The sequence below is a fragment of the Phyllostomus discolor genome, chromosome 4 (genome assembly GCF_004126475.2).
Source record: "Phyllostomus discolor isolate MPI-MPIP mPhyDis1 chromosome 4, mPhyDis1.pri.v3, whole genome shotgun sequence".
Lineage (NCBI taxonomy): Eukaryota > Metazoa > Chordata > Mammalia > Chiroptera > Phyllostomidae > Phyllostomus > Phyllostomus discolor.
Window position 1 is genome coordinate 187,845,867 of NC_040906.2, and position 16,478 is coordinate 187,862,344.

The 16,478-nt window shown below is 35.9% G+C and overlaps 1 protein-coding gene across 2 annotated transcripts in view; it reads right to left on the reverse strand.

Moving 5' to 3' along the window:
• Positions 1-16,478, reverse strand: part of MAP3K5 (mitogen-activated protein kinase kinase kinase 5) — a 180,914-nt gene that overhangs the window by 73,001 nt on the left and 91,435 nt on the right. For both annotated transcript variants that reach the window (XM_028508900.2, XM_036024775.1), the window contains exons 8-10: positions 14,453-14,565; positions 5,729-5,888; positions 3,477-3,630 (exon numbers count right to left, since the gene is read on the reverse strand). In XM_028508900.2, coding sequence (XP_028364701.1) covers positions 3,477-3,630; positions 5,729-5,888; positions 14,453-14,565 — 427 coding nt within the window. The remainder of the gene's footprint in view (positions 1-3,476; positions 3,631-5,728; positions 5,889-14,452; positions 14,566-16,478) is intronic.

A 16,478-nucleotide genomic window follows, 5' to 3' on the forward strand; every position in this document is an offset into this window, starting at 1 on the left:
TACACAGGTACTAAAAGTTGGTCTTTCTCCATGCAGTGGAACATAGGTAGCGAACTCCAATGACTGCAGGGAATGGGCCTGGTGGGGAAGGTAAATGAATGAAGCAGGAAGAATGGGACTATAATCAACATTTTGAACGACAGCAGCTAGTTGGCTCAGTAGATTGTTGCCTTTGGAGTATACTGTCACAAATTGCCAATCTCTTTCATTTTTTTTAAGCAGTTGAAAATCTGGAATTTTATGTGAATTCTCCTGATTTTTCACTTGATTCTTTAAACTTTATTTTTCAGTTGAAACACCCCACCTTTTCATCAGTTTTGCCTATCTTTTCCTCTTCTTTACATAGTTATTTGAAGTCCTTATCTGGTTTCTCCAACATGTCACCTCTGTGTCTGCCTCTACTGGTGGTCTTAGCTCTTCGTTATCATTCTCCTGCCTTTCAGCATGTCTGGTAATATTTGATTACATCTGAATTATACTGCAGATGCTCTGAATTGTATCTTTCCTGATATTTTTTCCTAGTTAGCAGTTAAATTATCAGTGTATCACATTGATCCTATCAGGGTTCAGTTTTATTCTGGTTTTGTTAGGGTGGGTCTGTTTTAGTTTTGCCCTCACTCCCAGGGTGTGGGTGTCTATGCCTCAACTAAGGGCTTGGGGTGTTCACCAAGGTCTCATCGTTCTAGCTTGGCCGACGTCCAACACCTTATCCTTGCACGGTTTAAGCTCTGGAGTATCTCTTCAGAGTTCACATTCCAAAGATGCCCTGTGCCACTCGGGTCATGATCCCTAAATACAGCAAGGGAACTTACTTCAATAAAGTGTATTTAAGCCACGTAGGTCTCATCTGAAACCCAGTTTTAGTCAAAGACTGGGATCTATAATTGTGTTTATGCACGACCTGCTTGCCACTTGTTCACACTATCTGCAAAAGCCAGACAGAATCCTGGGTTTCACTCTTCAAGGTTCCCCCTTTTCTAACTGCCTGCCCCTAACATTCCAGCTGCCTTAGAGCCCCAAACATTGACACCTGCCTGCTCCACCCAGTGAGAATGCTACTCTTCCCTACCAGGTTCCACCTCCTTGGGCTTCAGCCAGCAAAATGACCTCAGGGAAAAACTAGTGGGTAGAGATGGGACTCCAGCACCTCGCCCCCAAGGATCACAGTACTGTGGTAACTGCTGTTTCATGCCTCCAAACAGCTGTTTTGTGTATTTGTCTAGATTTTATAGGTATCTGTAGCAATACCAATCCCATTTAGTCCATCACAGCACTGAAGGTACAACTTTTTATTTTTAAATGGTGGCAACAAATCCTTTTTTCCCTTTTAAATCACTGAGTGGTCTTTTAAACATTTGAATGCAATCATACGCCCAACCTCACATGTGGTAAGAAAAACACTAATTAAAACCATCCCAATATACCGTTTTCCATCTGTAAGTTCAGCAGAGGTATAACTCTGGTAACATGCTTTTGGTAGAGAGTCTGGAAAAGGAGTCGGCCTCACGCGGTGATGGCGGGAGTGTGCAATGACAGAGGCCCCCCGAGGGCACCGCGGCAACGTGAATCAGTTCCACCTCTGGGGATCTATCTTGCAGATACAGGTGCACACGTGCAAAATGGCACAGGTATATAATAGTGTTTCATTTTAATTTCTTTTTTTTTTTGACTACTCAGTAAGATTTTCTCTTCACATGACTTGCTCATTTTTCTTTATCTTTTGCCTATAAATTAGGAGTTGGTTGGTTTTTTCCCCAGGCATATTATGCAAATTGATCATTTTGAAAATTAGTATTAAATATTATCTCCCTGTCTAGCATTTTCCATGTTTATGGTATCATTTACTGAATAAAAATTTGAATTTTTAATGAAGTCAAATTGGTTAATATTTGCCTTTTTGGCTTATAGGTCCCTTTCTTGCTTAAGAAAGCAAGCCTCTCTCACTTTGACTGTATACCTATATTCTGCTAACTTCTTACATTTTCTGGTTTTATTTTTTTGCATCCACATTACGACAGACTAAGTCACATTGAGCTAACTTAAATCAGCTCAGAAAAGCTAACAGGAGTGGTTGCATTTCACAGCTAATTTCCTAGTCGATCAAGTCAACAGTCAATTAAATACTTCAGGCCTGTGCTGTCTCCTCTCACCACTGTGTTTACGGCCCTCAGCGCGCCAGCTCGAGGCAAGCTGCCAGCTTACTCTAGATAAGTATTCTCCCAGCTACACATGATCCCAGACAGAAAATTAAGTGAAGTGTTGTAGTTTGAAAGGCTTCTCAACGAAAGGCCCTGCTGCGTTTAAAGCTTCTGGAAGCAACAGTAAAGAAAGCCTGTTAATGCCAGCAATGGATTTAATTAAATCAAACAGATAATGCTATCAACATCAACTAGAAAACAACATTTTGTGGAAAGAATTGAAAGGTGTCACCACCTCTGGTTATGGAAGACTGAGACAGAGACTCCGAGAGAGAGATGTGTGGCATCACTCTGATGCGGGAAGAGATTCACTGGTATGAACACAGTGAGTGGCCAGTAATTCCTGCACTGGATGTTAAGACTATAGTGCTTTAGACAGTATTCCAAGAGCTATCAGGAGGGGGACGGCACCAGCTGAGAAGATGAGCAATATATTTTTCAAAGTGTGTGTGTCTATTATACATTTAAATATATATAGTTTGATAGAGATCAGCCAAAATGAGCTGCAGACCAAAATCTACAAGTCATCATTTCCCACAATGTAAAGCATTGTAGAGAGTGACTGTGGATACTACATCCAACTCTGACTCACATGAGTGGTGGGGATGGAAGAAGAACGCAAGTGAGTCTGACACTTCTCACCACAATGATGGCAACTGAGATTCATGACAATGTCAGCAAGACTGCAGTTTGAATTAAACATACCCATTGTCTGGTCTAAAGAGATATCCTGACTTACCCAAGTAAGAGACAATATTTTCTTGGGAAAGTGCACTTTACAACTTACTAAAAGAAACCACAAAATACCATGGCAAAACATAAAAATGTATCTAATTTCTTTGAGTTTGAGAAGTTATTTTAAAAAGTTAGCTAAAGCAGCTCTGGCTGGTATGGCTCAGTGGACTGGGCACTGGTCTGTGAAATGAAAGGTTGCTGGTTTGATTCCTAGTTAAGGCATGTGCCTGGGCTGTGGGCCTGGTTCCCCCATTGGTGGTGTGTAAGAGGCAGCTAATTGATGTTTCTCTCTCATATCAGTGTTTCTTGCCCTCTTTCTTCCTCCCTTCCCCTCTCGCTAAAAATAAATAAAATCTTTTAAAAAATAAAAAGTTAGTTAAAGCAAACCAATGTGCAGAAAATAATGTATTAACCATATCGCTGTTGTTTTAGAACATGAGTATCAGCATACAGAACTGTTACAACCACAGTGCAAGATATACTTTAAATAAAAGAAGCAAACTCGAACTATAATTAGAGTTAAGTTAAATGAAGAGTACTCACTGGAAACCTAACTACAGTGACATCTGTCTTTGTGGCCTCGACCAGGAAATCCATCCAGAAGTCCATGAGCTCCTGTATGTCCACAGGCTGCTCTGTTGTCACTTTCACAAAATGTTTATAGATCAAAATTGTCTCTACAATAGACTTGAGGTACCTAAACATTAAAAGATATAAACACATAAGAGGCAGATTTAGAACCATCTGTTCCCACATATCCCAGTCTGACTCTGTAAATGTCAATATGGCATAAAAATTATGCATTCAGATCCGCCAAACATCATTCATTATTTCTTACATATCATGTACTCTCACATGTCATCTAAGTCTCACAAAAATTCAATAAAGCAGGGTGGTTTATATCCACTTGACAGATGAGGAAACTGAGGCTTAGAGGGCTTAAATAACTTGGATTGGATGATACATTTATTGAAAACATAACTTTTAAAATAATGCCTATATTCTATTCAAGGAACTGGTTAATGTATTTGCTTTAAAATATACTTCCTTAAGGAAACTTTTCTAAATAGACCCTTCATAAGAGATCATTACTTTTCCTGAAGCAACTCAGCTTACACAAATATCCCCAAATCTGGTAAGACAGCTGGTGCCCCCACCAAAGGAGTACAAAAAATGAGAAACAAGGTAGTTATATGAGATACTGGGTATGCAAGCACACTCTAAATTATAAACATGCAAGCAAACATTAAATTAATAGTTACTACTGCATAAAGTAATGCCAGTTTTCTTGTCAACAGAAGCCAGGATACCTAGAACAAATCTCTGTGTACCTGTGGTTCAGTCTTGACCTCCTCCATGATCAGAATGGTTACCATAAGGAAATAACAAATTTGGCTGCATTTAATGTTTATTGGTTCATGTATTTCATGTCACTTGCTGAATGCACACTGTAAGCATAATACTGACAGTACAGCCCTGTTCTCAATTGTGCACAGTGCAGAGGAGACAGAAGGTAAAAGGTATTCTAGCACCATGTGACCAGTATCAGTGGAGATAGGACTAACAAAAATCATATGGTCAGTATCATAGAGATATAATGAGAGAATGCAGAAACATGGAAGAAAATTTCATGAGATAAAACAATCACACATGCATATGCTACAATATCCATGGACTTCTCTCTGGGTGTGGGGAAGGGTTATAGGACAGGGTTGTGAGCAGTTGTGATTTACGAGTGTTCCCCAGGTGCAGAAGGGCACTGGGAGGGGCATTCTCCGTGGGTGCTGAGACACATGCGCCTGACGCCTCAGTATGCGTGTCCAGTGTGAACAGAGGGCAGTGCAACCAGTGGGTATGACAGGAGCTGAGGCTGCAATGACTAAGGGCAAACCTTGTTTGCCAAGCCAAGGAAATGGACTTTGTCTTTTAGGTGGTGAGGTGCCATTGAACTATATTGATGTAAGGATCTCAGTGGAGGGGAAAAGTCAGCCATGCATTTTAGAAAGATCACAGTGGGAGTGATGTCGGGGAGGATTTGTGGAAAGTGAGAAAACCCTTTATGAAGCTATGAGGACTGCCACGCTGGACGGGTCCTTAAATGCTTCCCTTCGAGGGAAACAAGTCACTGTCCTGGGCTCTGAGCAGCTTTATGCCTTTCTCAGTATCAGTGTTAACCTTTAAAAATCTTTACAGCTAATGGGTAGTGATTACATGTGATGCATGGTAAAATCAGCACTGTTTTCCAAAACGGTCCTAAATGCAGATGGAATTTTGTTTTCCTCTCTTCAATTACCACATACAAAATGATGAGACTTGGGTGCATGCCAAGAACAATTTGAAATTAGAAAAACATACATCTATACAGAAAACATCCAAATGTGTCAGTAAGCCCTAAGTAAAAGAATGGTAATTCCAAAACTGAGATTAGATCATAAGGAAACAAATGGCTTGTGTTTGCAGCAGAGGCCTGGGAGGCTAAGATGCAAACTGTGAGCCTGCTGATTAGACCTGGAGGCATGACGTGTGAGGCTCCTGCATGATTTCTGTGGGTAACACTGGGTTAGCGGGTTGGTCGCTGTGAGAGAAAGGCTAAGCTGGTAGCTGGCAGATATCACCAATGTCCAAAGGCATCAGAACCCATATTTATGAACCTCACTTTCGCCCTCTAGATTATTTTATATTCTAAAAGCAAATAAAATAATCTACTTGTCAGTTCACAAATATGACAATTTGGAAAAAAGACATAGGAACTGATTATGAAAAACAACTGTATAAAAAATGTAACAGTTTATTACCATGCTGGTGTCTTCAGTTTAAAAAGCTTCTCAGATGCTTGAATGACTCTCATGTGGTCATTGGCCAGAACACTGGCCCCCAGGAAAAATCCAACTTCCCAGTAGCTCTGGAGCTTTTCCAAGTTTCCCTTTTTACCAAGAAGGCTGCTAAGCTTCACTCCTAGAAGATGGATAGGAAGTACATTACAAACACAGCAGCTAGGCAGAGCTGACTTTTTATTAAAAAACAAAATGAAGTTTTCACTCTTCCTTTCAGATTAAAATAGCTTTGTTAAGTTTCTGATTATAAAAGGGGTTTGAGTTCTTTGTAAGAATTGTCAGACTAATCATAAAGGTACACAGAAGAAAGTGAAACCCATTAACTTTAAAACCCCAAATAACTGCCACTGTCACTTTGATGTACATCATTGTAGAATTTTTACGTATGTCTGTATATGCAAAAATTAAAAGATAATAACACCAAATGCCTTGCTGTGTAACCTCCTTCACTCCCTTATTATACCACAGATTCTTCAGTTACTTGGAAGGGAAATATGCTCACATTCTATCAATCAGTTGAAGTATAAATGCATACGGTATATATATATTTTGGAACAGCAAAATGCTACAATAATTAATAATTATATATGTGAAGGAAACAAACAGATTACACTCTCTTGATTAGTGGTGCTTTGTAACAACACTTGAAATCAAGTAATGTAAATCCTCCAACTTTGTTCTTTTCTATATTGTTTTGGTTCTTTTGTGTTCTTTGCATTTCATTAAAATTTTCATCTCTACTCTCCCTTGTGTTATTTTTGCATTTCTAATTATTTTGCCTAAAAAGAATATGTCCTTGCAGAATTGTTTAGTGCCACTAACATCCATAACTGTCAGGAACATTATCTGAGATTTGGGTGTAAAATAAAAAGGTACAGTGAGTCATTTCAATATCACATAAGGGTATATTCACAAAAGGACTGTCTATGGAAAGTTGTTAGTTCATCTCACTATTTGCTGTTTATTAAAGATCTCAGAGAAGTTTACTTACTAACTTGTGGGTTTTTGTTCAATAGAGATGCCAATATTGGGTTGGCCCAAAAGTTTGTTTTTTTGCCATAAAATGGCTCTAGTAGCACTTCATAGTCTTTAACTTCATTCAAAACAATTTTATTAGATTGTACTGTGACAGTCTTCATATCAGCATGCATTTTAGAAAAACATCAAAATTAATGAATTTTTGTGCAGCCATTTTAATACTGAAGAGGGAACAAAATACACATTTTCAGCATATTATGCTTTATTATGTCAAGAAATGCAAAAACATAACGGAAACACTAAAAAAGGTCTGTGCAGTGTACAGAGAGGGTGCTGAGATTGATCAAATATGTCAAAAGTAGTTTTCGAAGTTCTGTGATAGAGATTTCTCACTGGATAATGCTCCATGGTCAGCAGACCAGCTGAAATTGATAGCAATCAAACTGAGACATTAATTGAGAACAACCAATGTTATATTATATCACACAGGAGATAGCTAACATACTCAAAACACCCAAATCAATAAAGTTATTTGTGAAAATGAAAAATGTGTCTTCTGTTTTATAGAAAAAGCCACACAGACTTTTTGGCCAACTCAATAATTCTGTCTAATAAAACAGATAATCCCTAAGACTATGACCTATTGAACATAAAGTAGTTTTTTTTTAAATCAAACTCAGAATTCTTTTTTTTTTAATGTGAGCAATGTTTTTTTTTAGATTTTATTTATTTTATTTATTTTTTTTTTAGAGAGGGAAGGGAGGGAGAAAGAGAGAGAGAGAGAGAGAAAGAAACATCACTGTGCGGTTGCTGGGGGTCATGGCCTGCAACCCAGGCATGTACCCTGACTGGGAATCGAACCTGTGACACTGTGGTTCACAGCCTGTGCTCAATCCACTGAGCTACGCCAGCCAGGGCAAACTCAGAAATCTTATCCTAACATTTCTTTGTTAAATTATCTATAAATAGTCTTATTTCTTAAATGCTCTTTGAACTGGACATATCCTCTTACTGGTTTCAATATCAACTAACTAAAATTTCTTACATGTGTCCACTTGTATTTCATGAATTATGAATTGTATATTTTGAAAATTATACTTTAACAAAATATTTAAAAAATGCTATGCTTTTTATTATATAATTCCACTTAAGCCATGAGTGTTTCATGAAAATATCTATTCTTCCCATTTTGTGATGTTAAAAAGGGAACAGCATTGTCATCTTAAAATTTCAAGAGATAAAAAAATTACACATGTGTATGCAACAATATCCATGATCTCCTATCTGGGCCTAATGAAAAATATAATGAATACAAAGGAAAGAAGAAAGTGTGAGGGGAAAAGTGAGAAGTAAAAAACATGTCTCTACCAATCACAGTGGAAAATGAGCGTCTTACTGTGTTTTACATGCAGAACTATGAACTGAGGTCTGATCTAGCAGCAAACAAGGTCAAACATTTAAATAGGAACTAAGAAAATGTTTAATAGTAAAGGGGATACAATAATAGTTTTTAAATAAAATTTCAGATTTATTCTTGAATGCCAGAAGTTCATTCTGGCCTTGGCATAAATCTGTCACACGATCATGACACTAATTCATTCAGCATTTAGACAAAATGTTGTTTTTATAGCAAATAGCATTTTCGCATATGGCTATGCCACAATTTATTTAGCCAAGTGTAGCTGATGACTTTTTATTACTATAAACATTCTTGTACACATAGCTTTGTATACCTTTTCAATTATTTCTTTATCATCAAGTCCTAACCCTGGACTCATTAGGTGCAGAAGATGTGCCCATTTTAAGTTTTGATGCATTTCGCCAAATTCTCCTTAGAAATGCTGCACCAATTTACATTCTCACTAGTGGCACCTGACAGTAATCTCTTGTCCACACCTTTCCCAGTTATGGACACTCTCATGTTCTTTCATCTTTACCAATCTGGTGGAGAAAAAAACACCACCACTGCCTTTTTAACCACTGAAATTGACTTTGATGTTTGCACTTCTTTTGTGAATTAACTTTTATGCTTTTTCTACATGATGTATGAAAACTGTTTCTACATGAAGATAGTAATCTTTTAGGTATGTAGTTAAGAACATAGCTTTAATTGGTTATATTTAGGAACTCCCCCATGAAAGAATACAGGAATAAACATCTTAGTACATAAAATATTTTTTCCATATTTAAAAAATCATTTCCATAGGAACAAGTCTTAGAAGTAGCATTATATACTTGGTGCTAGGCAACAACATTTTTAAGGCTCTTGATTCATAGGCCCAAATTGCTAAAGCACTATTACTGATGTACAATTATATTTTTTACCACATCCTTACCAGTGGTATATTTTTCTTTTAAAAAAATTCTGGCTAGTCCTAGCTGGTTGGCTTAGTTGGCTGGAGCATCGTCCTGTACACTGTATACCAAAGGGTTGCAGGTTCAATTCTGCAAGGTTGTGGTCAGGGCACACACCTACATTGTGGGTTCGATCTCCCCAGTTGGGGTATGTATGGAAGGCAACTGATTGTTTCTCTCTCTAAAATCAATAAAACATAGCCTCAGGTGAGGATTAAAAAAATTCTGGCTAAATTTACAAGCAATAAACACTACTTCTTCAAATATCACCTGATTGTCATTACTACTTCAAATATCAAGACTTAACTGTCTGCTTAGGCATTTTAAACTGAAAGTGCTATAATCAGAATTGGTTGGCTTCTAAGAACTGAAGATTTTTTAATAGCTTAGTTTTATCATAGATTTAAGACTTGGAGCTACTATTAGATTTAAGGCCTCTTTAAAGGAGAAAGGTAGGAAACAGAGCCTTTACTGATCAACTCATTAGATGCCTAGCACAATGCAAAGCACATTGGAAATATAACTTTCAATCCATACAACCACACAATGAATTACAGATTATCTCCTTCTTGCAATAAGGAAAAAAGAGCTCAGAGACCTTGAAAAACTTGTCTAAGGTCAGACAGCCTCCATAAATAGTGGAGATTAGATTCTTTCCATTTCAATTTTCCGATATGGAGAATTGCAAACATGCATGAAAGGAGAAAAAATATTACAATGAAGGGCTATATTTTCAATTATTGCTAACCTTTTGCTATTGCTTCATCTCCCTGAATATTTTTGTTGTACCATTTCAAATTAAATTACAGACATCATGGCATTTCACCCTTAACTGTTGCAGCATTAACTAAAATATTATCCTATTCAATTACTGCACCTAACACAAATAACAATTCCTTAGTATTTATCTTGTATCTGGTCCTAATTCAAATTCTCTGGTATTTCCCCAAATGTTTCTTATAGCTTTTTTGTTTCAAAGCAAGATCTAATCAAGAATTACTAATCACATTTGTTTTTTATGTTGTGAACTCTAATTTAATGTAACCAATCCACCCATACTTTTTTCCATGACATTGATCTTTAATTTTTTTTTCTTTTATTGATTCCAGAGAGAGGGTAAAGGAGGGAGAAAGAGAGGGAGAGAAACATCAGTGTCAGGGAAAAACATCAATTCATTGCCTCTTGCTGACTGGGGCCTAAACCTACACCCCAGGAAAGTGCCCTGACAAGGAATTGAACCCAAGATCTTTTGCTTTGTGGGACAATGCCAAACCAAATGAGCCACACTGGTCAAGGCCATGACACTGACTTTTTAAAGAGCCAAGGAAGGCTGCCTTGTGGAATGTCCTCACATTCTAGGTCTATCTGATAGCACTTCACAATGGTGTCTGATTTATTTCTCTAGACACTGTGATTCCTATTGACTGGACGTTAGATCTTAAGATTCAGGCTAAATATTTTTGGTGAGACTATTTCACAGGAGTTGCTGTTTATTCCACATCCACCACATCAGGAAGACTGCATGGAGCCAACTCACTAAGGATGCTAGTTGGATCACTGACAGCCTGACCCCTGGAGGGAATGCATAGGTATCAATTGCTCCTTTCTAAGTAATAGGCAATCTGCATGCGAGTGAGCTTTGGCACCATGTAAATATGCAATTATAAATTTTTTCACAAATAAACATTTTCACTGATCCTTGCCAAAATCCTTACTTCAACATCTTTCATGATCAGTTTTATCATTCATTCTTTTGAAGAATACATTCCCCTGAACAAAATACATTTAGTATGTAGCATGCCTGAAGATGAGCTTTATCTCATCAACTGGATGAACTATAGTATGTATTTAAAATGAACAAAAAGTACTTAATTTTTCCCCTATAATTTCCAATGTTCTGAGAAGTTGGTCACCTCCATAGATAACAAATAAGTTGATTCGTGCTTGGTGATGAATTTTGGTTTTGTTTTGATTTTTTCTTGATTATCTTTATAGATTCATAGATTTTTTATATATTTAGTAATAAAATTTTATTTTTATTGCTCACTAAAAATGAGATTGAAATAGTGGTTTGTATGAATTCCAATCACACTGTTTTTTAATTACATCATCATTACTGCAGGATACCCCAACCTATTATTCTGACTCTCTCCCATAAAGTGTAATATAGTTTAAAAAAATCCCACTGAACATCAGAGAATGATCTTTCATTTAGCTAAAGTTTGAATATTAATTGTCAAGCTTGTGAAGCTGAAAATAGGATGAAAACGTAAGATGTTAGTCCGTGTTATTAAATCTCAGTTCTAAATAGTTTAAATATCAATGAGTTTTCAAAAACTGGGAAAGGAAAACACTTCATAAAGCAATTAGTCATAACCTCAAACAAACACAAGAATTAAAAGTCTTCAAGCAGCAATGTAGTTAAGAATCATTTCTTACATTAGAGGTCTTAAGATAATGATGTTTAGTGATCATCTTATGACATCTTAATTTTTAATTCTTTACCCTGTCTAAGTAAATAAATCAAAATATCAAAATGCATCTAAAAAAATATTTCATAAAGAAAAGTTTAATGCTATAAAAATTCAGTAATTCAGACTAATTTATATGTTTTAAAGGGTCCAAGAGAAGGAATGGGAGAATATAGAAAGTACTGAAAAATGTGTTAAAATGCTTTTTAAACTATATTTTCAAAATATATCAAATATGTTATTAATTAATCTTATTTTTATTACATAATATTAATGCTATTATATTAGACTACTAAATTATTTAATCAACCTGGTTTTCCTTGACAATCCCTTTAATGCTATTTTACAACATAAAAATTAACTTTAAGTAGGTCAATCCATGTTGGTTAGCATAATTTATAATAGAGCAGAATCTAAATTGGTGACTTTTAACTGCCTATTAGTTATTAAGAACACAGAATTTTAAAAAGTCTAAAACTTAGCTCTTGCAGTAGCTAAAAATTCATTGTCCTATTTTATGTCTAAGTTTTGTAATTTCCAAAATTTAAAATTTAACTTCATAATATTTTTCAAGTTCTTGTTCAATGTATATTATAAATGAGTTCTTGGGGAAAAAAACTAAAGTATGTTTCCTTTACAAAGTTCTATTAATTAGCATTCCTCAAATCTCAGTGCTGACCCTCTTTCTTTTCTAGCTTTATTGAGATATAACTGATGTATAATATTGTGTATGTTTAAGGTGTACAACATGACTAGACATACTTATATGTTGCAAAGTGATTACTACTACCATGGCATGGCTCCCACCTCTATCAGGTCACATGTACCACTTCTTTTTTGTGGTGAGATCTCTCTTAGCAGTAGGCTGACCATCTTAATCTACATTTAAATTAAAAATGAAAACTTAGAACATGCACATTTTCAAACCTCTAGGCTATTGCTCTATCTGCAAATGCAAATGAATATCAATTCCTTAATAACCTGGAGATGTCAATAAAAATTCACCGTAAGTTCAGGAATAAGGCAACATGAATTACTTTTAGATCACTGATTCATGAGGACACACTGACTATTTGGCTACTGTAGAGTCTTAAATTTAACCTTAAATGCAACATTTCTTTATAATTGTAATTTATGAAAAGCACAAGCGGCAATGTGCTTGCACTTACCAACTGAAAACAGTACTTGGAATAAAACTTTGTGTGTTGAATACTTGTGCAATCCAGCAGTGATACATATTTTATTATTCATTAAGTCTGGGCCTTTCAAAAAGTACTTAATACTCAAACTTTATTTGCATTCTAAGATTCCCTAGAACACTGCATATGGCTATTTTACGAGGGAGGACCCCCAAAACCCCAAAATTTATTTATAAAAAATGTATTCATTCTTAACATGCTTAAACTTCAGTCACCTTCAAAGTACTCTCCATATGATGCAGTACACCTATGGAGACATTTTTTCCACTGCACATAACAGTTTTTGAATTCATCAATTTGGATGCTTTTTAGTGTTTCCGATGTTTTTGGTTTCACCTCTTCCACATCTGCAAATGTTTCCCTTTGACAAATTTTTTCATTGGGGAAACAAAAGAAGTCACTCAGTCAAGATCGGATGAATAGGGAGAAAGGGGTGTGGGGATTATGTTGTTTTTGGTCAAAAACTGATGAATACTCAGAGCAGTTGTGGGCAGGTGAACTTGAAAATCACCCATGGTGAAATAGGCACACATGTTGAAAGCCTTCAGAAAAATTCACTGAAGCTGAACTCACAATGCCAGCTGGTACACTGATACGAAAGGGTTCCTACAACACTCACCTAGTGGGGGAAGATTGTACTACAAGGAGCCTGCCTTCCAGAAGTTAATTGGGTTTTTTTTGGGGGGGGAGGTCCCCCCTACATATTAGCCCTTCCCAAAATAATGTAAAAACTGTCTAGTGCTCATTATTTTTTAAAGAAAATTAAACAAAAACATTCTTAAGTTAAAAATCTTAAAGGAAAAATTCTACTGTTCATAGCTTCACTAAAATCAAGTTTTTTCCTCCCAGAAAAATATGGTCAAGTATTTCTGTCTATAGTAATAACTCTTACAAGAGTTTTAAGAGTTCTCTAAAAGATGGCAATTACATACTCAAAGAGAAAGCAAAATCCAACTACTGAAGAAAGTATTCCAGTCCCTAGAATCACATTACGAATGTGAAAACCAAGAAAATTACACAAAATTTGGTTGCTAATATGCCCTAATCTCTTTACATTTCAAAGAAGGGTCAACAGGTGAGATAATGTCCACAGATAAAAGGGACAAAATACGCCCTATCAATCAGTGGCTACAGTTCAGAGATGGTCTCTGTGGGTATCAGCCATTGCTAACGCCATCTGCCTGAGCTGGTGCTCTGGGGCTTCGGAGACACCATCTCCAACACCACTGAAATCACAGGGGCAGGTGTGCACAAGAAACAGAAACAGAAAATATCGGAGGTTTCTTCTTCTTCTTCTTTTTTTATTTTGAGCACCAGGAAAGCAAAAGCAAACTCAAGTTAACATAGGAAACGTTCCTGATGTTCCACAAAACACTTCCTTATTTGGGGGTTGAAGGTTGAATGCAGAGTCCAGATTTTCTGTGTTAGTTTGAGCTAAAAGAGTAACTATTAACTAGAGGGTTTTTTTTTGAAATAGGTAAAATAAACTAAAAACTGAATTACACCCCAATATAGGATTTTGTACAATAGTATGAAACACTAAACAAGGATATATAATTAAAATTTTTTTTCAGGAAGTCAGATAAGGTAGAAAGCAAAGGTGTATCTACTAATGACCCTTTCTTTGTACCAAGCTGACTCCAGTTTACGGATTTCCATGTAAAATATCAAGCTGTGATTACCAACTTTCCGGAGCTCAAAGGAAGATTCAAACTGGTGTCCAGCTGCCAGAAGAAGGACTGCATAATTAATTCCTGACTGTAGTGTTGGCTCACTTTCAAATGCCTTTTTGAACCTGTAAGAAAAAAAATGAACACGTTTACTTTCTCAAATCATGAAACTCTGGGTGTGTAATAGCTTCTGTTTGCATAACTCCAATGCCTAAGCAAGGAAAAATATTCCCCTGGCCTTCACCCCAGAATCTAGTGTGCTATTAGGATTTAATGCTTAAGTGACTGCATATCCTCACCCTCAGCTCCATTGCATTCCCCCACTTAACCCACTCTCACCATAGCAACCCAGCCTTTAAAAAACTCCTTTTCAGTAGTTTACCAGAAATGTGAGATAGTGCATGTGTGCATCTGTAAGCACTGGAAATTTAAAAATAAGAACGTTGCACATATCTTTAACAGTGGTTTTATTAAAAGCCTTAAAAATATACAAAGCAATGAGGAGGATCATATAGGTTAACATACTGAAACCATCAGTTCCATAAGAGTGATATAGAAATGAAGAACCTAATTGCACTAAGAAATTAAGAAAAACAGAGATTGTACTCATGCACACTAATTTTAGCTCAAAGAGAGTAAGAACCTTTTTCTGAATATGCATGAAACTGAATATCAACCTTTGGAAACATGTCAGCCTTTCAAAAGACTTCAGTGTTTGCATATCCACTGTATTTTCAAGGTAACACTTCTAAAGGCCATTCTAGAGTCTCCTCACATTCATCACTGGACAGGCAACAATATTCAATATTATTTCATTTGGGAGCATAAAGAAGAAGAAAATTAAAATAAATGCCCTAAGGACTAACAGAAGCTGTCTGATATAAATATGAAATGAAATCTTTATTTTAAAAAATCAGATTGAAAAAAAATATAAGGTCTAAATACCTAATGAATGACTATTTGATGATATGAAAAAAAAGGTCATGTAGGGAAAAATACATTACAATTTCAAGATAAAGGCATTCCTATTTAAATTAATGGTGAAAATGAAAGAGGAATAACAAAAGTAGTAGCAGGCATAATAGTATATATTATAGTATATTCTTGGCTTTCATATATACTTGAAAATTTCCATAATTTATAATAAGTTAAACTTCAAAAGGAAAGAAAAAGTGTATTTTTCTGAATATTAGGATCACATGCCCTTTTAAAGTGTCTTACTTTTTAAATAGAACAAATATCTCTGATGCCAACAAAATCAAATCTACATTAATATTAACTATTTGGCTTGAACAGTTATGTGTGTGGAGTAAGAAAAAAGTACTTTCAAATGTATCACTGCTGGTGAGTACAAAGCATTTTCATCTCTCCAGGATTCCCCGTTCTAAAACGGAAAAAGCATGTATCCAGACTACTGATCTTCAATGCAAGTCTTATCAGGGACAAACAAGATTTATGTCTTAGACTCACATATGTCTCAAAGGTCTTTGTGTTTGTTCAGAATCAAGAAAGTCCCAACAAAAAAGAGTATTGAGAGAAGAAAGAAGGTATACACTTTCCTTTCTGCCAATTCATATCAAGATACTCAATATTTTTCAACAAGTAAATTCTTTCATCTCTCTTGAAACCAGAGAACATAAAATATATCTTTTAAAGATACTAAAAGGAAGATGTAAAAAGTAAGATATGACTCAAAGCAGCCAATAAATATTGACTAGCTGCTTCCTACGTGTGAAAACCAAAATGAAAAGTTGGGCTTACATCTTTTTTCTGTTGCCGTAAACAATATATATTTTAACTACAGCATAAATATCTATAAGATTAATTATTCCTATTCTTCTAGTACTTGAGGCTCATAGTACTGCATGATAACAGCTGAACATTGAAGGAAACTGTCAGTCATGTTGAACACTGAATCTCCAGTCCCTGAATCATCAGACTGCCTAACACACGGCAGGGGATTACAAATTACTTGCTGAATGAAGAAGAATTCATCCATTTCTTACCAAGAACTGGGCTGAGACAAGTGATAAATACA